Source organism: Onychostoma macrolepis, chromosome 20, assembly GCF_012432095.1.
Source record: "Onychostoma macrolepis isolate SWU-2019 chromosome 20, ASM1243209v1, whole genome shotgun sequence".
NCBI classification, from domain to species: domain Eukaryota; kingdom Metazoa; phylum Chordata; class Actinopteri; order Cypriniformes; family Cyprinidae; genus Onychostoma; species Onychostoma macrolepis.
The window spans coordinates 5,992,865-6,018,668 of record NC_081174.1 but is presented as its reverse complement, the minus strand read 5'-3'; the positions used below and the strand labels follow the sequence as shown (position 1 = coordinate 6,018,668).

Genomic DNA, 25,804 nt, shown 5'->3' with positions numbered 1-25,804 from the left:
CTACACTGAAGTAGTTTGAGAGTTTATGGAAGCGGACTCTATCACATGATTCGTAGTGCTTCAAGGGAGTAGTCAACGATAAAGAGCCCAAATTTAAAAATATAAGTTGAAATAACGTGGACTGATGACCAAAAACATATACCATTGATTGCATTTTTACTTTTTACTTCCAGAACCTGACTTTTGCTCCCTATAACATGTACAGATGCTCACTTAAAAAGTCCATTAGAAAAAGTATAAACAGTGCTATTAGCATATTTATTAAATTCACTTTATAATACTATTTAGAATGGAAACTATGTGAATTGGGCTGCAATGCTAATTGCTTAAGGCAAACAGGCCTTAGGCCAGTGTAAAGAGACAGATTGAAAACGTGTTATTGTTTCTTGTGAGGTGAAGAGAAGGTAAACTCATGTCTCCTGGGCTCAAAATAACAATGTTACTGTCTATTTACGCGACAGACAGCAGTTTAACACACAGCAGAGGTCAGTGAGAAGGCAAGACACTCACTGTAAACAGAAGAAAGTGTCTGTGTTGGACAGAGATTGGAATACTACATCTTTTTATGTGTCCTGTGAGGCCATATTTCTTCAGAGCGGTCAAATGTGGCTAGCTCAATGAAACTTAATGACAGTGCGCTGTCCACAGGTTTATAATGGTGTATGTGTGTATTCTTCTGCAATAGCCTCCGCAGAACAGGACCTTCTTAAAATGTAATAAAACATAAATGTGGAATATTTATATGAATAAATATTAAATTCATTGTTGAGTTGCATTTTTTAACACATCATGAAACCATTCTGGATACCAATTTCAATAGCAAAGATGAATAAAAAAGCTATTGAACATTTTTCTTTCAGCTACTGAACTTCTTCAGTGTTTTCAATTTTAAACAATGTACATTTTGCACTTAGTCATTTAGCAGATGCTTTTATCCAAAACGACTTACAAATGAGGACAATAGTAGCAATCAAAACCAACAAAAGAGCAATAATATGTAAGTGCTGTGACAAGTCTAGTCTAACACAATAGACGTAGCAAGTTTTTTTTTATAACAAATAAAAAGAAATCAAGTTGATAGAATAGAAAAAGAGAAGAGAACGCTAGTGTTAAGAGGGTCAAATGTAGATAGAGGAGATGTGTTTTTAGCCGTTCCTTGAAGATGGCTAAAGACTCAGCTGCTCGGATTGAATTGGGCAGGTCATTCCACCAGGAGGGAACAGTTCATGTAAAAGTCTGTGAAAGTGATTTTGTGCCTCTTTGGGATGGCACTGTAATGTGTCGTTCACTTGCAATGCAAGCTTCTGTAGGGCACATAAGTCTGAAGTAGTGAATTGAGGTAAAGGGGTGCAGAGCCAGTGGTTGTTTTGTAGGCAAACATCAATGCCTTGAATTTTATGCGAGCAGCTATTGGTAGACAGTGCAAATTGATGAACAGAGGTGTGACATGAGCTCTTTTCGGCTCGTTATAGACTAATCTTGCAGCTGCATTCTGGATTAGTTGTAGAGGTTTGATTGAATTGGCTGGAAGACCTGCCAAGAATGGATTGCAATAGTCCAGCCTGGACAGAACAAGAGCTTGAACAAGGAGTTGTGAAGCATGTTCCAAAAGAAAGGGCCTGATCTTCCTGATGTTGTATAAAGCAAATCTGCAGGTTTTAGCAATGTGGTCTGCGAAATTTAGTTCATCATCAATCACAACTCCAAGGTTCCTGCATGGCTGCCCTTGAAGGAGTTATGGTTGATGCATCTAGCTGGATGGTGAAATAGTGATGAAGTCATGGGTTTGCTGAAACCACAAGCAGTTCTTGGCAAGGATGAGTTGAAGATGATGGTCCATCATCCAGCAAGAAATGTCTGTTAGACAAGCTGAGATGCGAGCAGCTATCGTCGGATCATCGGGATGGAATAAGAGGTAGACTTGAGTGTCATCAGCATAGCAGTGATATGAAAAGCCATGTTTCTAGTGATGCCATGTAGACAGAGAAGAGAAGTGGTCCAAGAACTGAGCCCTGAGGCACCCCAGTAGCTAGTTGTTGTGACTTGGACACCTCACCTCTCCAAGTTTGAAGGATCTTGAAGGACCTATCTGAGAGGTAAGACCCGAACACTGAGATGCCCTTTGCCAATAGGGTTGACAGGAGGATCGGGTGGTTAACCGTGTCAAAATCAGTGGACAGATCCAGCATGATAAGTATTCAAATATAGCATCAAAACATTCAAGCAAATAGTCAGTAATAAAGAAGAACAAAGAAACACATTACAAGCAATTATAAAGAAAAAGTCTTCAGTATCAAGGACAGTAAATTATTTTTCTCTTATTGTTCTCAGCATTATTACTCTTTGAGCATTGGATGAAATAGATCTAATAGGCAGAATTCACACTAATGCACAAATCGATTTTAACATCGTCCCATCTGTTTACAATCCTTTAAGACATACTGTAACTGACTGGATTTACATTCATTTCACATCATAAAAATCTGGAGTTAAAAATGTATTTGTTTGAATGTTCCCTTTAATTTTTGTTCTTGCTTTCTCTATAAGGTGGACATTTTGGTCACCTGAGCAAAAACATCATGCAGTGACTTCAAAGTGCTATTTCTATTTGATTTAACACTTAAAATTAGGCAAAGGCGCCTCAGCGTATTGTAGTACTAGTACATTATAAAACAATATACAGTCTGATCCTCACAAGGGCATCACATCAGTTATAGGCCTAATAAATGCCTGTTAGACACAAATGGGATTGAAAAAAGGATTCAAACACGTGTCGATCACAACCAAAACTATATCTGCTATTCTTACCCTACTGCTCCTGTTACCAGACAGGTTTGTCTTGTAATTATGTCTGGCTCAACCAAACAATAGTGGGCGGAATTACTGTGAACAGCCTATAATAACAAGGCAGGCTATTTGCACTTAGTGTAAAAAGACACTCCGTTAAAACAACGTATGCCATCCATACAGCATTGGATAGCTCTTCTTTTCACACTACGTAACTGTATAGCAATATTAGTAAGTATTTATAAAAGTAAATCTAATTCTGATCATGTGTCTTCTGTAATATTTCAAAGTTCCATGTTCCAGTAAGGCATTCAAGCATTTAAAAACAAGCCCGGTTCCACAAGCTAAACCAGAGTTTCATAAATGTACTTCTGTATATGTTCTTCCTTCTTCGTTCTGTGGATGTGACATTGGCTCCTGGACTGCTGAAGGTTGAAAACTTAGTTTTGGAGAGATGCTGAGGTTCCTGTGCATTCCTCAGAGGGAATGTGGTTTTGAGCTGTGACTCACTGTAAACCACAGCACAGCAAACTCACCACTCATTCTTCTGGTTTGACTCATAATAGCATATAAGAGAATCTGTTGCTCATTCTAACTAAAATATAAAAGACTGTGATGGGTTTGTTCGTTTTCCAGGGAATTGTTGTTGAAGATCTGTAATTATATGGGAAGAGTTCCATGGTTAAGGGTGAGACTCCATATAGCATACTTATAATATTCCCAATTTCCCATGACTGTAGCTGTGTGTGTTCCATAATACACTTTTCAGTTGTTCACAATGTAAAATTCACTCTAGGCACAGAATTGAACAATTCTGGTTCCTGTTCCATTCACTTACCATTAAGGAGTCCATTCCCTGTGTATTTTTAACTATAGATGGCATGAACAACACATCAGTTTTGAGTCATTGTTTGTGTTCTAAATGATGTGCTACACACTGCACTTATACTATGAATTCTTCCATCTAGTGTATAAGGTAATGCTGTATCAAAGATTTCAGAAAGGTAGCGTCATCTCAAATAGAAGAAAAACATTTTTTTTACTACATGGAAGCAGTCACCATTTTCCAGTTGAAGGAAATGATTTCAAACACGTTTGCCGCTAGCTTTAGCACACTTAGCCCCTCCCTTTCCTCTACATAGGGAACACTGAAAAAATGATAACATCTAATTTAACTGGTTTTATTCAAGTCACAAATATCATTTAACATCACTGAATCAACTGAAATTCATTAATATGTACCAGAACAACTATTCTATGGGTTAAATCAGATGAAAATAGCTGTTAAAGTCTGCTTTAACTTTTTATTTAGCATTTCATACTTTGTCTTTTCCAGTTTTATTCCAACCTATTTTTATGGAGCTTACGTGAATTTTAGGCCTACATGAATTTTAAACAAATTTGAGTCTTTTTGACCAAAATCGTTAAAAAGAACTAATTCCAAAGAGTCAATCATTTGGGAATCTGACTACGCTGGTTGCTCTGTATTTTTCCCATGTAAGGACAATGTAATATGAAAATTTGATGTCAATTTCTCAGCTTTGTCTTATTCTGTGTTTCTTATCACAGTCAACAGTTCAAGGCTCAGATTTACTAAACATGGCAAATTAGCCGAGACCACAATCCAATAAAAGCACAGATGGGAGTGGAAAGTTCTACTGGTGATATACATTACTGACAAATGTGCAAATTAAACACAGACGCTGCCAGATCATTTCCATAATAATCACAATCTACCAAGAGCAGTGCAAATTAGCAACTGTCACAGCCATGTCAAGTGCAAAAAGGGTTAAAGATATGCTTTTTTGGGGGCATTCGGGGCGTTCAGGACTTGTCAGAGTAGGCCTATTTTATTTTGTCCACAGTGTATACATTGAAGAACTATAGAACATAGAACTTTACATAGAACTAGTTCTGAATAAGAAACCAGTTCTTGATTCCCACCCTTCTGGGACCTTTATTAAACTTTTCCTTTAATCTGTCTTCAAATCCCACTGTGCAAACTTCAATCTTCCTTTATCCTCCGTGTCAATAAGATTCATGATGAGTTTCTTTCTGCCTCGGTGGAGTGAAATGAATAATAATACTGATTGGTTATATCTACTGCAGGCGGTTCGAATCCCATGAGGTCTCTGATGTTGTTTCCATTGCATGATATGATTATATGTCTCTCTGCTCTTCAGATCTCTAACTCTCGGGCCCCTCGGCTATGATTCGGTGGTGAGAGCGATCACTGTTGTCATTAACAAGGAGCTGCGAGATGTTAAATGTTGCTCTCAGATTGCAATGCGGGCAAACCAACAGGGAGGCCGGGTGATAATGGTGTGTGTAATGGTGTTTGTGTGACAGGCACCCTCCGCTGGAGCTGCAGGCTACGACAAAACACACGTGTGTCTGTGTGAATGAGGACGACCCTCTAAACAGACGTGACCTCAATGGAAAAAGAAATGCAAAAGCAGGAGTAACAATGAACTATTTTCCTCAAAAGACTTACCCAGTCAAGCATGGTCAACATGCATACTAATAGTCTGCTGGCTGACTGGGTTTGAATCTCTGAGATGAGAGGTCAAAGGGTTGGTAGACAATTAAACTGCCTGTGGAAACTAAACGAGGAAGGGAAATGTTTCAAGATATACAATTTTGGCGTAGATACTTCACTGCCTAATATCCCACAATTCCTGTTTGCATGTGTTTTAAAGATTGGTTGAAAGAATAAAAAAGGAATTATTTGAATATGATAAATTAGCATTATAGTAACTGAGTATTTGCTTGGCTGTGTTTAAAGCTTTGATGTTGACCATTAGACATGACTGCAATGAAGTTTCATTAACATTTTTAAAAGGGTTCATGTGTCTTTTTGAACAAAATAGTGAGGAAGTTGTTAGAGAGAGCTTGTAGAAATTGAAATCAGGCTTCTCTTGTTAACACATTAGATAACTTAATATGTGTTTACAAAGACATGTGGAATGTCCCGACTCTAACACAAGACACTGAAGTAATAGATCATAAAATTCCACTGAACAACTGCCTCCACTGAATACAAAGGGAGAAATTTTAAAGAATACTGATGCTGTTTTTAATGACAAAACAAGAGTGAATTGGTTTTGATGCATTTAAAGGGATAGTTCACCCAAAAATGAAAATTCTGTCATTAATTACTCACCCTCATGTCGTTCCAAACCTGTATTTTTGATGAATTTCCGAGAGCTCTCCGACCCTCCCATTGACAGCAAGTATCCTAACACAATCAAGGCTCAGAAACATAGCAAGGACATCATTAAAATAATCCATGTGACATCAGTGGTTCAACCGTAATTTTACGAAGCTACGAGAATACTTTTTGTGCGCAAAGAAAACAAAAAAACGACTTTATTCAACAATTCATCACCATATAGCGCCTTTTTGGAGAGTATCACATACGTAAACAACGTATGCTGTTCTGTGTCAGCAGCACCGTATGCGGATACGTTATTTACGCTTTTATCTGAATGCAAACAACGTATCCGTGTACATACGTTGTTTACGTATGTGATACTCTCCAAAATGGCGCTATAGAGTGAGCTTTGAGACGAATTGTTGACTAAAGACATTATTTTTGTTTTCTTTGCATACAAAAAGTATTAGCTTCGTAAAATTACGGTTGAACCACTGTTGTCACATGGATTATTTTAAAGATCTCCTTGCTATGTTTCTGGACCTTGATCGTGGTAGGATCCTTGCTGTCTATGGGAGGGTCAGAGAGCTCTCGGAATTCATCAAAAATATCTTAACTTGTGTTCTGAAGATGAACGACATGAGGGTGAGTAATTAATGACAGAATTTTCATTTTTGGGTGAGCTAACCCTTTATGTATCAAAATGACACAAAAACACTACTTTAAGATTTACTTTAGGTCTTCATAAGCCATGCAATAACTTTCTGTAAATGATCAGAGAACTTTTATTTTTGAGTGAAATGCTGCTTTCATTTTAAAAATGCTCTTGGTTTGGTCAAGCTCATGTTGGTTATATTGGCTTTGTGACAGATGTCATGGGAATGCAGACTGATTTCTGTGAAAAGGTCATAAAAGCAGACACAAAAAACGGAGGATGCATCCAAAATGACATACTCTTTGAGTAAGTTCTCTCTCTTTCTTTTTTTTTTTTTTTTTTTGAATAAGTAATCACTTTGCAACCGTGAAACCTTTTTTCAACTATGTTCTATATACAGTGGAATAAATGTGTGTAGCATGAATGTAATCCGGACATACTGCATCTGTCACGCTGCCATTATGAGCTACAGCACCAGTTGTGTCGCCTCACTGCCAGTCTCAACTCCTCTCCCATGGCCTCATGGGACAGAGTAAAGTGTCCATTGGATGTGAACTTCAGAATCTCATTCAAAATGTATAGGTCATCTGAGTAAATTTTTTTTGCCTACTGTTTTACTACTCTTTTACATAATTTTACTGCCTACTTTATAGTAGGGAAGTATGCATAATCAGTTGCCAACAGGGATTCTTTAACATAACATAACACATCATTACATCATCATGCAGTCTCAACCCGATCTTAAGAGAAAATGTAGGCCTAACTGTTTTTATAAGTTAATGTAACGGAAACTGCAAAAAAAAAAAAAAAACTAACAAGCAAGAAGGTACCTTAGCAAGAACAACGTATAAACCCCACCCTAGACATAACTGTCGCTTGGGATAAAGCAGATCATATGAAAACATACAAATGAGATTGAACAAATTAAGATAAATTTAGCCACCAGTTCACCAAAATGTAAAATAGTTACGATTTGCTATATTGTGTAATTAATTGTGGCATAGTTACACACTCTCAACATTTCTGATAAAGCCTGATGCATATCTCACGTTACAGTACCTCCCCCTCCCGGTAGGCACGTCCCGCGCCGTAACAGTACCACCTGGGAGGGGGGGTGGGCGCCCTGGATGCCGGTGCAGGACAGGGATACAGAGGAGGCATCTAGGGCGGAACAGGAGATTCTTAGAGGCCATGGCAGGTCAGGGGACTCCGGCGGCCATGGCGGTTCAGGAGGCTCGGAAGGCCATGGCGGAGCTGGAGGCTCGGAAGGCCATGGCGGAGCCGGGGGCTTGAAGAGCCCAGGACGGAGCAGGAGGCTTGGACGACCATGGCGGAGCAGGGAGCTTGAGGAGCCATGGCGGAGCCGGGGGCTTGGGCGCCCAGGACGGAGCAGGAGGCTTGGACGACCAGGACGGAGCAGGAGGCTGGACGGAACCAGTGGAGAGTCTTGAGGGCGCTCTGGAAGCGCGGAGCTGGACGGAACCAGCGGAGGCACAGGAGGGCTGGACGGGACCAGTGGAGGCACAGGAGGGCTGGACGGGACCAGCGGAGGCACAGGAGGGCTGGACGGGACCAGTGGGCTTGCCGTACTTCTTGGCGGGCTTGCCGCACTCTCTGTCGGCGGGATTGCCGTGGCCGTGGACGGCAGCGGGAATTCGTGGGCTGCGAACGGCGGCTGGTGAGGAGGATTCGGGGATGATGGCTGACGAGGGGTGGCCGCGGCAGACGAGTTGGTTCCGGCTCGGGCCCGGACGCTTCCCAGACACCGAAAAATGGCCTCTCTCTCTCCGTGGTGTCTGGGAGGTCCACGGGACGGTGGAAAGTGGCCCCCCGAGCCAGAACATCTCAATGATGGCGGAGTCCGGCAACGTCGCTGCCGCGGCAAGTTCACAGAACTCCCATGTGAACTTATAGAAGGGGAGATCCAGGAGGGCTAGGGTGGCAACAGCTTCCACGAACTCCATTCTCTGTAGAGGTCCGTTCTTCTGTTACGGGTTGTGGTTGTGGCGTGAGCAAACCCAAACTTAAATGAATGACGAAAGAATGAAACGGCTTCAACGCACTTTTTCCCATTTATTAACATATAAGAACGGACAAACACAAAGGGAGAACTGAGGACTTTTAAAGGAAAGGGAACAAAAGAGCAAACAACGTAATTCAACAGGTGGGGATAATGAGAGGTAATTAATTAACAAGAAACTGAACCTAACCAAATAAGGAAAACGGGGACTAGGACAGGCAGACACGTTACAGTTTTAAGGTATAAATTAATTTATTAGGTTGATTCAGCAATATTAAAATATTTTGACTTCAGTACATGCAGTTCATTTAGATGTTTTGGTTCTAGTATTTTTTGGTTCTAGTATTCTTTGTTTCAGTGCAGTCTGTAAACGTGCAGTTCAATCTCTTGCCTAAAGACATCGCTTGGTTTTTATAGTTTTTGCATATTTGTCATGCATTAACATTTTTTTTTTTTTTTGCAATTGAAGTATTAGTCAATCCCCTAGGACGGTCCAATACAATGACTAGCTCATGCATCACTTCTCACGACTCACGAGTCGGAAATGTTAAGTCCGAAGAAAAAGTGTGATTTTGTGAACCGGTTGATCAGATTCGTTGAAAAGATCTGAATTTTTTAAAAAAAAGCGAACATTGCTGAGACACAGTAGACGGAAAGAGTGCGTGAAGTGACATTACTCACGTCAACTGCTCTAAAGCTGGATAATTAGTGAATAGCAGCATCAGGAATGTGAATAACAACTCAGTGGGCTGTTTTAGAGAGTTTGGAGAGGGTGGAGGTGTGGTTTCAGAGCGCGCGTTGGCTCCTGATGATGGTCATTTGGCGGTCTGCGCTCGAGGAGAGGACGACATGTACTTGTCCTGGAAGATAATACCATATTGAAGGATTTTGTTGTCTAAAGATAATTTTGTCTTATGACAATTATTAATCGTCCAATAGTTGTCTTCATTTCAGCTGCGGTGAGTGGATATAACCTTTCTTAATATTTCCGCTATGCGTTTGATATCTGGTTCAGTGTAAAGGCTGTGAAATTTGAGACTGAAAGTGTCAAAGTTGAGCGTAACAGATATATATATAGATTATATTTTAGTTTGTATATTATCCAAAAACCACCAGCATCAACTGTTAGATGTATCACAATATTGCATCTCACAATATTATGAAACAGCATGCGACAAGCTCAAGAGAACAATGTAGCAGCATCATTCTTATGGAATATGAATATGCATACTGATTTTGCAACGAACCTCTCTTTTTCTCTGCCCTGTATTTACTATAGATACAAAATAAATAAATAAAATAACAATAATAAATAAATAAAAACCGAGCTCTTATTTTTCTTATCAGTTGCTTCTTTTTATCTGTTACTGTAAGAATTGCACATAATTGACAGAGTGGCCCCAAAATATTTGGTCACTTAAGCAACAGTTAAAAATATATGATTTTTATTTAATTGAAAATATCAAACCAGGTTTGATAATTTATTTTAAAGAAAGGCAGCATAAACACACCTACAGCATAATATTTCCAAAAAGAAGATATATTTTTCAAAATTGAGACAAAAATATGTAGACTCAGTATTTTGCCCAAAAATGAAAATTATGTCATCATCATAGCCTAATCATCCTCATGTTTTTCCAAATGTATGAGTTTGTTTCTTCTGTTGAACACAAAAGAAGAAATTTTGAAGAATGTTGATTACCAAACAGTTGACGGTAGCCATTGACTTCAGTATTATGGAAAAATATACTATGAGTGTCAATGGCTACCGTCAACTGTTTGGTAATCAACATTCTTCAAAATATATTAAGATATATCCTTTTACAGAAGAAAGAAACTCATACAGGTTTGGAACAACATGAGGCTGAGTAAATGATGACAGAAATGTCATTTTTGAGTAAACTATCCCTTTAAAGGTGAAGTGTGTATCTTTTCTTGATTTTAAATGCTCTGTTTCTTTGAGCATCCTGATCAGCACATCATAGAAACACTGGCTCAATCAATGGTGTGAGGTTTGGGCGGGACTATCTGTTTGCCCAGCCAGTAACCAAGGCAGTGTTTGAGGAACCTGTTTGGAAACATTTGGTCAGTCAAATTTGTTATACTAAATCTGATGAAGAACCTTTTTCCTACAGTGTAGGCCTACATGCAGAAAGATCATTGAGAGCTCAGATTAAAATGTCATAGGTCCTCTCCCACTTGCCTCAGTATTAAATCAAATTGTAACATTAATGAAATTTGCCTCAGTTTGTTGTAATGATAGCTAGTTAAGTCTAATTAGTGATGCTTAACAGCATAATCTCCACCCATATGTTCTTTAATAGCGGCGGCCTTAAGTTAATAGGACAAACTATTAATGATTTACACTGTGCGAAATCCACCGCATGTTTCTCACGAAGAGTCTTCATGCCTCTTTATTGTGTCTTCAATAGTCTTAACCACCCCCATCTGCAGCCTGTCTGTGTGTGTATGTGTGTGTGTATGTGTGTGTGCGCACACACTTCTTTGTTGTTGCCACCTCATAGTGTTTGTTATGGATCTCAAGATCTCAAAGAACATCCAAAGACCAGCTGGATTCCCAGAGTGTGCTGAGGTGAATGGGGCACAGAGCATCAGCTGCAGACTCTTCTATCGCAAATAAAGCCGTGGATTTTGTAGAGGAAGCTCGTCTCAGAACAGTATACAAGTGTCTAGCAGCAGCAGCAGAAGGTTTATACCAAAGTGGCTCTGTCATGGAAACACTACCCCATAATCACCAACACACACTACTCCGGCATTCAACCAAACCCGGCTTTTTGATCAGAGCGGCCACATCATAATGGAATGTGCTCTCTGATATATTTTAAGCTGTAATTGGAGTTTTGCCTATGACAGTATGCATCAGAAATACTATATTTGGCATAGTCTTCTAAAAATGTTTAGTTAAAGGGATAGTTCATCCAAAAATGAAAATTCTGTTATCATTTACTCCCCCTCAAGACGTTCCAAACCTGTATGAGTTTATTTGTTCAGTTGCACAGAAAAAAGAAGATATTTTGAAGAATGTTGGTCACCAAACAGTTGAAAAATACTATGAAAGTCACCAGCTAGCAGCACCTGTTTGGTTACCAAAAATCTTCAAAATATCTACTTTCGTGTTCAACAGAAGAAGGAAATTCGTACAGGTGAGTAAATGGATGACAACAATCTGAGTGAATTATTTATTAAGTGTTGTTTTTGGACATAAAGTTTAAAAGGATGTAAAAGTAAACAAGTTTTTTTTTGGCTAGTAAAGGTGCCCTTTGGATATTTAAGGGAATAGTTCACCCAAAAATGTAAACCTGTCATCATTTATTTACACTTATATAGTTACACACCCATACATCTTTGAAAAAAGGCTGTTCAAGAGCTAAAGATGGAGACCAGGGACCGTCAAGCCCATAAAAATATCATTATCACGCGCGTTATTCCAACTCTGTAAAAAATGACCGTGATTTTAACGGCAAAAAACTGTGAAAATGCTATAGTAAAAACCTGTTAAACGGTAAGTTCCCCTACTATATATGGTAAAAAAACTGTAATAGACATTTCAGACAATTTTACGGTGAAATACCGTTTTTGGAAGTAATGGAAAAAGTAAAAAGTAATGTAATGTAAAGTAAAAATAATGTAAAATTTACAGGGAAAAAACGTAAATTTACATTCCCAGAATTCCCTGCGTTGCATTTCAAATTAGATGCTTTTTCTTTGAAATAACTGTTTCTTCTTAGTTTTTCTTATCAGTTATGTTTATTAGGGTTGTATGTTACATCTAATGTTGTTAAATTAATGTTTATTGCATATTTCAGTTTAATGAGTCTCACCTTGATGGTGTTTAGTGCTTGTGTGAATGATACTGTGCACCTTCTATATATGCCGTTTTTTGAAGTGTTCAGATGTCACATGGTAGCTTTGTATGAGGAACAGATTGATAAAAATAGTTTGGGCAATGACACATGCTCATTCTTTGTCTGGATTTTTTAATGGAATAAAAAAATTAAAATGCAGTTCATACACTGATTAGAATATACCTCTTCAATGATGAATGTTTTTCATTTCTGAATTAAAATTAATTTTGATATTTTTAGAGCATAAAGTAGAAAAATTCTGAATGGTACGACTGTCCTGATATATATAATAACGAATGTAAAATGTCATTATGCCGAGTTTCATTTGCCTCGGATGTCGGAGATGTCGGGAATGACATCACATCCGAGTTGACCATGTTCCAGTACACAAATGTGTTCGCAATACCAGTTGATAAAAACATAAAAAAGCAGTATCACATCCACAAGTTGGATAGTACTGTGTGCACTTACAATGTATTGAGGCACAGACAAACAGAAGTGCTAATAAACCATTTATTACTACTATTTCACTTCTGTTGATGCGCTGAGCAGCCATTTTGGATTCAGACGTCAGGGTTGTTGCAGTTTCCGAGTCAGAACTCGATTTGAGTGGGCATTCCAGTCAGAATTTCCTACTGGGAACTCAGAATTTCCGACTTCAAATCGCATTCCCACATGTGCATATTCACACTTGGCTATTTACAATGCTTTAATCCAAGTATGACATCAGTGAACGTCATTGGTTCTCGTAACTGATCGCGACGCATTCACATTTCTCTTTTGGCACAGATGCCTCATGCCTACTGCAGTCACACTAAATTTACTGCTGACAAGCGGTTTGATTCCATCTCTTGATTGTGACAAATTTGCTCTGTTGTTTGATTTCAATTGAGCGTAAGAGCCAGGTAACTGCACCTGGACATCTGACAGTGTGGCATCTGCGTGCCAAGTTTATTCAGTGACGCTAATGCACTTGATAATTGTTGGTAAATTGTAAGCACATGGAGCTGCAGTGTAGAAATGTAATGCTGAGGTTAGTCTAATGTTTCTGAGGTTGAATTCTGTCCAGGCGTCATTTGGGCTTGTAATGTCTTTGTGAATCTGATCTCCGTCCAAAGTTCCTACTTTCTAGACAGTGTCTTCCACTGAGTGAGTGACAACCAAGCAAGCGGCACGCATGGAAATGATTATAACTGTTTGAAAAATGATATTGCTAGTTATGCTCTGTCTGCTAATTCATTAGTTATGGTTTTGCTTTTGGACCCAGATTTTACAGTGGGCATCATGTAGCAGCCCAAAACTGTACCAAAATGATTCATCAAGTCTATTTATTTTACTATTGTAAACATGCATGTTTATAAAAATATATAGTAATAATCCTATTGGCATCATATATGCGTGATCAAATTTTGCATTGTGTGCATTTGTTACATTTCTAACAGATTGCTCCAAATAGCAAGGTAAAATTAGATTATGTTGGTATCTCTTGTTTGTTTGTAATAATGTGGCATTCTCTGATGACCTTTTGAGCTCCAGAGTTGATGCCGCCTTTCCGCTGGAATACTAGTGAAAGCATTGTGAGCTCTCAGCTGCAAAGGTCACATTACACTGATTATAAGGGCAGTGGGTTTGTCATTGTCTTATTGATTTACCAGCACACACCTTATTCCACAGCCATATCACCCTGCAGCCCAAGACCGGTTGCCCATGGAAGCTAAGCAGGGCTGAGCCTGGTCAGTATCTGGATGGGAGACCTCCTGGGAAAACTAGGTAGCTGTTGGAAGAGGTGTTAGTGAGGCCAGCAAGGGTTGCTCACCCTGCAGTCTGTGTGGGTCCTAATGCCCCAGTATAGTGACGGGGACACTATACTGTAAAAAAGCACCGTCTTTCGGATGAGACGTTAAACCGAGGTCCTGACTCTCTGTGGTCATTAAAAATCCCATGACACTCATTGTAAGAGTAGGGGTGTAACCCCGGTGTCCTAGACAAATTCCCTCCACTGGCCCTTGTCTATCATGGCTTCCCAATAATCCCCATCCACTTGATTGGCTCTATGACACTCTCTCCTCTCCACCTGTAGCTGGTGTGTGGTGAGCGCACTGGCGCCGTTGTCCTGTGGCTGCCGTCGCATCATCCAAGTGGATGCTGCACACTGGTGGTGGTTGAGGAGAGACACCCCACATGATTGTAAAGCGCTTTGGGTGTATTGCAATACACATTAAAGCGCTATATAAATGCCTCATTCATTCATTCATTCATTATTAGTCTATGTTTGGGCAAGGTTTACATTTTTTTTTCCTAAGTACATTTTAGCATACTTTTAAAAAGAGTACTTTAAAAGAATATACTACAGTACTACTAAATGTTTTCTGACGCTTCATTATATATTAATCGAAATTAAGTCAAAATGTGTTAAATGAAATTAGCTGAACTTAGTTGCAATTTAGTACACTTAAAACATATTACCTTTTAATATAGAATATTACACACTACACACTACAATTAAAATTATAATGAAAGTACTTTACATGTCGTTTAGTATGTTAGCCAATACGTCAAAATAAATGTACTTCTTTAAAGCATAAAACAGATTATTAAAACAGAATTATTTAAAAGTGTTTTATTAAATATGGCATTAATACAGAGTGCTATTTTTAAAAGTGTTAAAAAATAACCATGAAAGTCTAACACCTTTAAGTATACTTAAGTCACCTTTTATTTTAATATTACTGTATATTGTCTGCAAGTAAAGTTTTTTAAATAATATACTCTTTATTTAAATATAAATGTTACAATAGATCACATCAAAACAAAACAAACAAAGAACTGTTTAGCAGTGGGACAGATCAAATCACTAAATAATTAACAAATTATGTAAAAACAAAACAGGTTAGAGTTGGTAAGAACCTCTTACCAAGTCTAACCTGTTTTGTTTTTACTCATCATGTTTTATGGGAAGACACAACACAGCTTTTGATCATACACTGTAAAAAAAAAAAAAAAGAAAGTTGAGCCAACTTAAAATTTTAAGGTAACCAGCTTCAGCAGATTTTTGAGTTTTCTCAGCTTGTCGTTTTAAGTTTATACAACACAAATTTGTGAATCTCCCACAAAAATAAGTTCAAAAATCTGCTGAAGCTGGTTGCCTTAAAATTTTAAGTTGGCTCAACTTTTTTCTTTTTTTTTTACAGTGTAGTAACATTTTTTTAAATTGATTTTATTGTTTCATGAATGTAGTGGAGTCTTTGTTATAATAATTATAATAATGTAGGATCTCAATGAAACACGATTATATGTACAACAATATAATGGCCAACAACAGCAACTACTTTATTAATATTTTAGTAAGTAATAAACCTCTTACCTTTTTTGATGTGTTTTGTATAATTGCATGCACGCACACTTGCGCTATGAAGTATATGAAGTTTAATAATAACTGTTAGGATGAGTTATTGTGAGAAATGGAAATACTAGACTTTGAATTGATAACATTTATATGTAAGAAAAATATATAAATAAAATGTGCATGCACTTTTTCCACCACAGCTCGCTTTGTGTCCCTGCAGTGTTGAAAATACTGAAGGTATAATTCATAGATTTTTCTTGTCAGGCAACATTTATTTTGTTGATGTGAAGGATAATTAACTTACTGGTCAGACTGAATTGCCAAATGTTCATCAAACAAACATTTGGCTTTTTGTGCGAATTGTTTGCTGACTAGGTTAGCCAGCTGTTTGTGTTTGTTTTGCTTTGGAAAAGGTAATTATTACCATGCCGTTTAGCCTTTATCGGAGAAAAGGAGAGAGGAGAGTAACAGAGAGAGGATAGAGACTGGACCTGGCATGCGTCACGTGTCTCTCCTGTTTTCATTTTTCCACTGCTAGTCATTGCGGGCTCTCAGCCCTAATCCACCCTCTAAAGTGCCTTGATGTCTTTGTGCTGTGGGCTGGAAGAAGGACCCTCTGTTCCCAGCTGTCTGAACTGCTGCCGTACGGAATTTTTGCTGGATTTTCTCCCTAATTAACCCCATTTTCGTGTGCAGAGACCCAATTTCTTTGTGATGGAGGAATGCGATAGGCATTGGTGCTCCTTGAGTTCTGTTGTTTTTCGCTAAGCCTGGCTCAAGCTCAACATTGGGCCGCTTGTTGAGGCCCAGCAGAAGCATGTAATTGCACAAAGGCCATGGAGACGGTACAACACTGGAGAAGGCATGATAACATCTTCACAGCTTATTTTAGCCTAACTCAACTCAATTAGTGTCACCACATGCCCTCAGACCAGCGCTGCCAAAATTTACAGAGGCCGGTTACTACAACACACTGGCTTTTTAAACTTGTGACTAAAAGATTGTGTAATTGAGTTGAATGCATCATGATAATTTGATGTTTGCACATAACATCTAATATATCTTAAACTAGATTTGTGTTTCCTGCAGGTCCTTAAAATGCAATAAAATATCTAAAATGCACTTTATTAAGGCTGAAAACAGTCTGAAATATTGTAAATGGTGTTAATTGTCAATAACACTTTTCAAAGCAGCTCCGCAGTTTTAAACAGGAAAGTAACTGAATCAATGATGCAAACGTCATCAAATATGAGGCAAGTCCAAAATTGAAGCCAAAGTAAATCTGTATTTAGTAGAAAGTCTGACATCTTATCCCTTCTTCTCATTCAACACCAGTATGAAACCATATCCAGCTCAAGCACGTGCCTGACCGCTCAGCTGAACACCCACAGCTCTGGAAGCCAAAGAGCCATTGAGCATCCAGCAGGGATCTTATGTGGAAAGTCAACACATGGTGAAAGGGAATTCACATTAGTCCAAATCAAACAGGGCCGACATTGTCCTTGGCAAACCTGAGCCCCCTTTTTAATTTGTTGGCATGTGCGGATTAAGGTGAATTTGCTGATTCTGGAGTCTGGACCAAACCCAGTCTAACCACTTAAGTGAAAAGGTGCAAATGTGACAGAATGCAAGAATAGTTTGTGTTTTAAGTAGTCGATACCTTTGCTTCTGTTTGACCTCGTAGTTGTGCAAGTCCATGTGTTCTTCTTTTTCAAGGGGACTAAGTGTCCTTGAACATAATTAAATCCACAAAAACAAACAAATAACACAACTAGTGTAGTCAGTTTCTGAACAAATGACTCTTATGAGCCAATTCTTTTTAACAGTCATAAACATTGCGCGACCAGTGTGGCATGTGTCTGAATGCAACTGACTGTTTGTTGCAGAAAATACGTTCTGTGACCAACAAAAATGCACAATTCTTACATGTTCAACATGCTAAACACAAAAAATGAACAAACTACACCATGGTTGCACAACTTCAACATCAAATCCCGACAACTCTTTTAGTCTTTATTTAAAAAACATTTTCCCTGAAAGTTTGATTTAGAATAGTTTACATCACAATTATAAATACGATGAGGCAGTGAAAGCAATAATGTTTAATATTGACAGCAACTTGTTAGCAACCAGCTTTTTCAACAAGTAAAAACTTTTTAAAAACACTAGGCAGTATTACAGTTATGTTTTATTTAATAGAATAAAATGTGAAAATATATTGAGGTTGGCTTAACCACAGACCTTATTTCATGCATTTATTCAATAACCTATTCAAAAAACCCATTGAATTCAGGATAATGTAACTGGAAGTGCTAAAATGCTGGTTTCTGGGTTTTGGCCTACAGAAATACGTCATCCCTGACGCACTTTCTTGAACAGGTCACTGTTTTTCTCATACAACCTTGGTAAAACTGCCTGCTTTTGGCAAACTCAGGAAATCGGATGCTTTCTGGATAGAAATGTGTTTTTTTGTGTTTATTTTGACCTAACTTGAAAACCGTAACTAAAGCAACATTTCTCATCGCTATGCTTTCTAGAACTTTTTGATTGAAATAATAGTTATTGGTTTAAATACTGCTGGCATCTCATCTTATTTCAGAAAATTAAATCAATAAAGTATGATTCTCAACCTTAAATATTTCCTTTCCTTAACTACAAACATAATATTCTAAATATACATTTAGGGCTAGATTTACTCACAGCTTCCTATAGCACAAACCTTCTTTTTGCATAAAAAAAACAAAAAAACTACTGTTAAAAAAAAATTAGCGATGAAAAGCATGGACACAGTTATTTTTGTGGCTGATTTTATTGTGTTTGTAGGAGTTTTCCCTTTCAGATGCAAATTTTAAATGAGGAGAGTGATTTATTAAGGTTTGCAGGAGTCAATTTACTGCTATTTGCACCATTATTGCCCAAAAAAGCATAACCCATTTTGGGCCTATGTTGTTAGTAGCTAACCTGCACCTGATCATCATCAGCTCTGCTTGTTTACGACCCTACAATAATTTTTGCACTGCTCTTGGTAGGTTGTGTTGGTCTTTATGGAAATGAGCCGGCTGTGTCTGTTCTTTATGTTGTGCATTTGTGAGCAGATCACCAACTCCCATCAATGCTTTTATGAGATAGCGATCTTATTGCCATGTTTAGTGAATCTCCAGACAGGAGACACTACCACCTTAGTAAAAATTCCAATCCCGTGATATGTCATTATGGTAAAGACAAAGTTTTCTCATCTGATACATGCCTTTACATCAGCCTGTATAGTTATGGTTTAACATGCTATTAGTAGTGTGTCTCATGCGGACACACAAGTTTCCAAGAAATGGTGAGTTTTAGTCATGTAGCACATAGTAATGAGGAGTGCTGCGTGCCCATGGCTGTAATTTTGGGAGCCGTAGGTCGGTTAGTCTAGGCGTCCGTTTGGGTGAGGGGGGCGCTGAGCGGTTCGGGGGCTTACTGTGGTCACACCACACTGGAAACTCAAGGACCTCGAATCAGACGCTCTGCTATTTAACTGTAAAATATGATCTTATCAGCATCCCGCTTGTGTTTTTATAATGGACCTCGGGAAAGCTGTGCGCCAGCGTGTCGTCTTTGTGCCCCTCATTATCAAATGATTTGCTGTAAACTCAGAGACAACTACGACTTCTAAGAGAAATGCTTCTGTTTCCAGTCGGAGAAAAGGAACAGTCCGTCACTATTTTAACAGTTTGTTTTCTCTGGTTTCTCTAATGAGCTTTACCACAGACTAAGAGATGGTTTTATTCCCAGCATGCTCCAACCCTCTGGTGATAAACAGAAATGTTTTCCCATCTCTTACTGAACTGCTAAGTAAAACACAGAAAGCTACGTACAGTATAAGCGTTTTAAGATGGGCTCCTCATGACATCATTCAGTTTTCCCAGGCCTTCCCCCCAGTATAATGATCAGCCTTCAGCCACATCTGCTTTTAATTACACATGCAGTGTTTCTCTTCAGTTTCCAGGACAGACGACTCCTATTCTCTCCCTCATCCAGACAACTGTTTATCAGGGCTTCAGCCAGCTTGCGGAAATATGCTGGAAGTGCAGGGTGTGAATAAGGGGGTTTGCAACAGCATTTTCAAACAAACCACAAACGTTTGGTTACAAGTTAGACTGCATATTTTAACTCTGTGCTAAAAAGAGTCTCTTTTGCCTACCACAGTAATCACAGCAATGGTTACTCTGGTGTTTTGAATTAGAATTAATACTGAACAGTACATTGACAAAACATAGTTTTTTATAGTTTATATAGTTTTTCATATCTTAGAGTTATGTTTTAAATCTAAGAGAAATGCGGTTTTAAGGCCAACCCAGCTAAGCAATAGAGTCTTGAGTAGTGAAACGATAAACTGGGAGCTCTGAAATCCTGTGAGATTAAGGATTTAATGTGCATTAAATAGAGCCCTTTTTCCCATAAAGACTTTCTGTGAACCTCTATGACCCATAATGCACGGTTAAACTAGAAATATCAGTGCTGTTAGCTCATTTAGAAGTTGCTAGGGTGTAGGTGGTTGCCAGGGTGTTACTAATTGGTTGTGAGGGTGTTCTGGGCGTTTACTTAAAGAGCCCAGCCCCTCTCATAGTGTACATCTCTCATTCAGTTTAAGTTCATGGAATTTTTTGCCCATTTTATTGCCTTCCGTGTGAAAGTGCAGAAGCTTGGAATAAAATTGTACATTCCTCAGTTTCAAGCCAAACAATCTGATATATCATTATTGTCTATAGCACAAAGTTTTGGACAAGTTCTTAAAAGCTGGGTAGGTGACTTGGTTCAAAAACGTTTTGTTTTGTTATGCTGGTTGAAAGTCTCTTCACAAGTTGAGTGGTCTAAATTTATTTATATGTATTTATTAGGGCTGCTAAGCGATTCATTTTTATGGCAAATTAATCGCACATCAAATTTGGCTGAGAAATTACTCCCAAAATATCATTTAAAGTCATTGTTGTGTAAAGCATCAAACAGACATTACAAAAAGTAGCTTCAGCAAGAAATATTTTGTTTGATTTAACATAAATTTATTACATGTATTCTTTTGGACCATGAGGGTGAGTTCACGAGTTCACACTTACATATAATAAACTGTATAAAGGTTTATGCATATTTGGCGTGCTGTCCAGGGAGAGGGCTCCGAGCTCGGTACTTACCCCCGAGCCCAGGGTACTCCCCCTGTATGGGGAGAGGGGTCCGAGCTCTGCATTTAGCCCGGACCCAGAGCGTTCCCCCCATGCTGGGGTAGGAACAGGCTGAAGGTGAGGAGTCGGGGTGGTGGAGGGATGCTGAAAGACTAGAGCTGATGGAGGCAAGACTGCTTTGATTATTTATAGGGGTTCTCTCTCGAGCTGATTGGATAGATGGTGTGATTGCTGATGATGAAGTGGCTGCGTTAATTATCTGCACGTGCTCCTCCCGAAACTTGTTAATAAAACATCACTAAATGATGACAAAATTTTAATTTTTGGGTGGGTGAACTATCCCTTTAATGATTTTATTATTATTATTACTATGGAAATATGAAATTATTTCTTTAATGAAATGATACTCTAAATAATAAACTAAAACTGCCAGTAGGTGGTGGTATATGTCTTAATGATTAAGTCATGGAGTCATTTATTCATTTGATTCGTTCACATGGCTGATTCATTCAGGAGTGAAGTAAATGGTTCTTTATGCGCAGCAAAAATATGTTGGGAGATTTGCCACCATGGGTGTTAAAATGATCACTTTCCGGGTGAACATACAGGTCCATCTTTGCTAGTGTTAAAACAACACTGACGAAAGTGTTTATTATACAAACACTGTGTTAGTGTTTCATTTTAATCACTCAGGGTGTTAAGAAATTATTACTCGCACACATTTAACACTTTATGGTGTTTAATCCTACAAACCCAGTGTATTTATTTAATGTTGATTTAATGTAAATATTGTAAATACTTAAACCTACACTACAAATTTAACTCCCTCAACTGGTGAACACTGCACCAATGTTCAGGTAAAAATATTTAAAAATAAACCCACAAAACAATACACTTTTACAATTATTAATTTTTAATTGAAACATTGTAAATCTTTTTCCCTGCGCCAAAATGTTTTCACATTCAATGTTTTCAATGCATGTAAAGAACATGTTCTTACAACAATTAAAACATCATAATGTCAAAGCAAAGCAGTGCAAAGGCACAAAATGCATATTCTTATTTGGTCTATATGTACACTTAAAATAGGAGAAAAAACAAAAAACAAAACAAAAAGGATTATTTCACATCCATTTATCAGGTGAAATGTCAGGGACAAGTATCACTTACAATATAAGAATAGTTAACCCAAAACTGAAAATTCTGTCATCATTTATTTATACTCATGTGGTTCCACACCTGTAGGACCTTCTGTCTTCAGAGGAACACAAGAAATAGATATTTTGAATAATCATCAGAAGAAACTGTCATACATGGCATCTGTGGAAAGGCATGAGTGTAAGTAAACATTTACTGTTCACTTATGGTTGGACTCCTCCTACCAAGATGAATGCACATAAATGGGACAGCACATAAAATAAATAACAATGCAAGCATACTAAAAACTTACATTTGATGCATTTTTTAAGAAACATTTTATTTATTTATTATTACATTTACTTTATTATTATTGTTTAATAATCAAAAAATTAAGCATGACAATCAATAATCTTAAAATATGCAATTGTGTCTTACCCATGTCTCTGGTATGTGTCCTAACAAAGCTCTTCTCATCTCACTTAATGTATTGGTGGCGTCATACTCTTCAAGCACATCATCTCCTTTCGATTTTTCTGTTAAGCCAGCATGAACCATCTGTAACAATATTAAAGGAACAGTTAACTTAAAATTGTAATTCCAAACCTATACGATTCACATTTGCTGAACACAAAACACATTCATGCTTTAAAAAAAAGATAATAAAGTGTCTAAAGTAGTTTATGTGACTCATGTGCCATATTCCAAGACTTGTGAGGGCACAAAATCACTTTGAATGACGAACAATTTAACTTACTCAGTGTTTTCCTTGAGAAGACCAACTTCCCCGTCCGCTCCGCATCTCCAGTGAAAGAAAATGTCTCTCTGAGAAAGGTTTAGGGCGCACAACACATAAATATAGCTATTAATCAATATGTGATGTAATAAAATACAAATTTTAAATGAGGTAAAACACTTACTTCTTATGTTTCTCCTGTTAAAAGCAACTTCCGCGTCAATGCATAGCCGTTCAAATGCATCTGTGAGAAAGGTTTAGGCTCGTTTAGGTGCGCACAGCATAAAAATATTGTCATAAAGTAATATTATTTTATAAAATACAAAATGTAAATGAGGTTAAACACTTACTTTCGGTGTTTTCCATGATAAAACCAATTTCCCCGTCTTCTCCGCATTATGAGTGAAGGAAAATATCTCTCTGAGAAAAAGTTTAGGAGTGCACATCACACAAATATCGCTATAAATCAGAATGATGTTGTGAAATACATATGATAAATTAGGTAAAACACTTAACTTTCGGCATTTCCCTTTTAAAAAGAAACGTCTTTAAAAAACGTTTAGGCGCACACACCTCATGAATATCGGTATAAAACGATATGATATTACAAAACACATATTGTGAGTAAGATTAAACACTTAATTTCGCTGTTTTCCGTCCTCATATGCTGTGCATCGCGAGTCTAAGAAAATGGCGTCCGTGAAAAATATTCCAGATGTGTCAAGCGCGCACACAAGCAAATGTCCCGGGTGACTAATAACACTCAACAGAGTGTTATAAGAGTTTCTCTGCGTATTTTGCCAGAGGGTGCTGTTTACACTAGCTAGTGTTAACCCCCTAAAGTTCAACACCACAACTCAACACTTTACTCTAAAAGTCCTTAACACTAGGATTTCAACACTGGAGATTTTGCTGTGTGAATGGTCCATTGAAGCGGATCATCGCTATCAGATCGATCGATGTTTGGCATCAAAGTACCGCGAGAGCGATTAGAGAGCAGGCGACTCTGCATGCTTTTGAACACTCTCGCAGTACTTTGATGTCATACACCGATCGGTCTGTGTAGCACCGCTTCAAATCCAACGAGCCTAATGGTTCACCCAGTTTGTTCAAAACGTGGATTAAGAAATGAAATGCAGCTGTGTGTTGCTCAGAGACGAACAGTTATGCTTTGTCTTCATATTTTTGTTGGCAAAATTGAGAAAAAGTAAATTGAACAAAACTAAAATAACACACTATTAACTTCTTATTTATTATTAACTGTTGTAGAAGATCAGTATCAGATTTGCACTCGTGTGATATTGCACTTATTGCTTGTGTGATATTGCTTAACTATGTGATGTAAATATGAGACAAAAACACAAACATTTTCTTGAATTTTAGGGACATTCTAACTATGTTCTCTAGGCTCCATCATGCAATGAGTTGTTGAACTGCCTCATATTTGTCATCAATCAACTATATGAAATGTCAGATGACCCACATAGGTCTGGGGCAGTTAAATTAATAATTTTAACGCGTTATTTTTCACCGTAATTAATTACTCTAATTAACACGTTAAATCTCCAGCCCTAGTATTTATATCATCTGTAGAAGGCTTAGGACCATAAAATCTTTGTCCAATCAAAATGTTTGGCCCGAGCATTACGATAGGCTGTCCTGCCTGCCTGTCAAATATGTATTTGCATACTTCTGCACACATATGCGCAGACATGATACGTCATCATGTCATGAGCGCGTTCCAGTGAGAATGAAAGGCGCTTTTTATTGTAATATTATGCGCTTTGTACTGTAATGTTTTCCCACCGGTGAATGAGACATGAGGTAATCTGACAGCATTGCATTCAATAATCCACCAGCGCCGTCTCTCATCGCGTCGCAGGTTAGTCTCTGGTCTATCTGAGCACGTTTGTACGGTGGCCGAGAGAGCTCAATGCGCTGCAACTTCAGAAAACACATGCAAATAGAAAAAGCACCATCAAATCAAGAAAACATCAGTTTGACAGCAGGTGCTGCAAATGCTCACAATGCAAACAAATAAAGAATTTTATTTGCAGTGCGTTTCTTTATTTGGTTGTGTTGTGAACATTTGCAGCGCGTGTGTTGTCAAATTGATGAAGTTGTTTTCTTAATTTGCAGGTGTTTTTTCTATTTGCAGCGCGTTGAGCTCTCTCGGCCACCGTACGTTTGTGTGTTTTTGAGGTGTGCATTTGCAAAGTGAATATGCAGGGAGGGTGGGAATCTTGCTTTCAAAGCTAGATTGCTATCGCTAGCCTTTCTGAAATCGCCTACCCTACCTTTAACTGTAGTTGATGCATAATGTGCATGTGTGTGTACATGTAGACGCTCAATCAATATGAGCTCACAAAAAGCTGTATTTTTAATAAGCTGAGTAAATGGAGTATAGTGTGTCACACTGCAATGGAAGTCAAAGTGTGTCACAATTGTGAATATGTTGTGTAATTGTGACTATTTCTTGTCATTATGACTTTTTATTTCACAAAGTGAATATATCTTCAAACTGCAACTTTCTTGTAATTACCACTTTTTCTCATCATTGCGATTGTATCTCACAACATTTACTTTAATATAATTGCAACTTTATTTGTTGACGACTTGTCAAGTGACTCAGAATTACAACTTTATTTCTTGTAATTGCCATTTTTCTCATCATTTTGACTTTATCTGACAACATTGCTATGAAAGTCATCATATCTCACAGCTGTAACTTTATTTCATGTAGTTGCGACTTTATTACTCATCATTATGACTTTTTGTTTCACAAGGTGGCTAATGGCTATATCTCAGAATTACTAAAACATTAAAAAACTATTATTAAAAAACTTTATTTCTTGTAATTGCAACTTTTTTCATTATTGCGGCTATATCTTACAATAAGTCTTTATATTGGGCTTCCACGCATTGCAAGAGATGTCAGCTTCTC

General features: G+C 37.9%; 1 protein-coding gene across 3 annotated transcripts in view; it reads left to right on the top strand.

Annotated features, from left to right (window-relative positions):
- The first annotated feature begins 9,116 nt into the window (after positions 1-9,116).
- LOC131527415 (rho guanine nucleotide exchange factor TIAM2) overlaps positions 9,117-25,804 on the top strand; it is a 50,584-nt gene continuing 33,896 nt past the window's right edge. The window contains exon 1 of one of the 3 annotated variants that reach the window (XM_058756477.1): positions 9,117-9,575. In XM_058756477.1, coding sequence (XP_058612460.1) covers positions 9,531-9,575 — 45 coding nt within the window. In that variant the 5' untranslated portion in view covers positions 9,117-9,530. The remainder of the gene's footprint in view (positions 9,576-25,804) is intronic. The other 2 variants (XM_058756479.1, XM_058756480.1) reach the window with 2 other exon arrangements.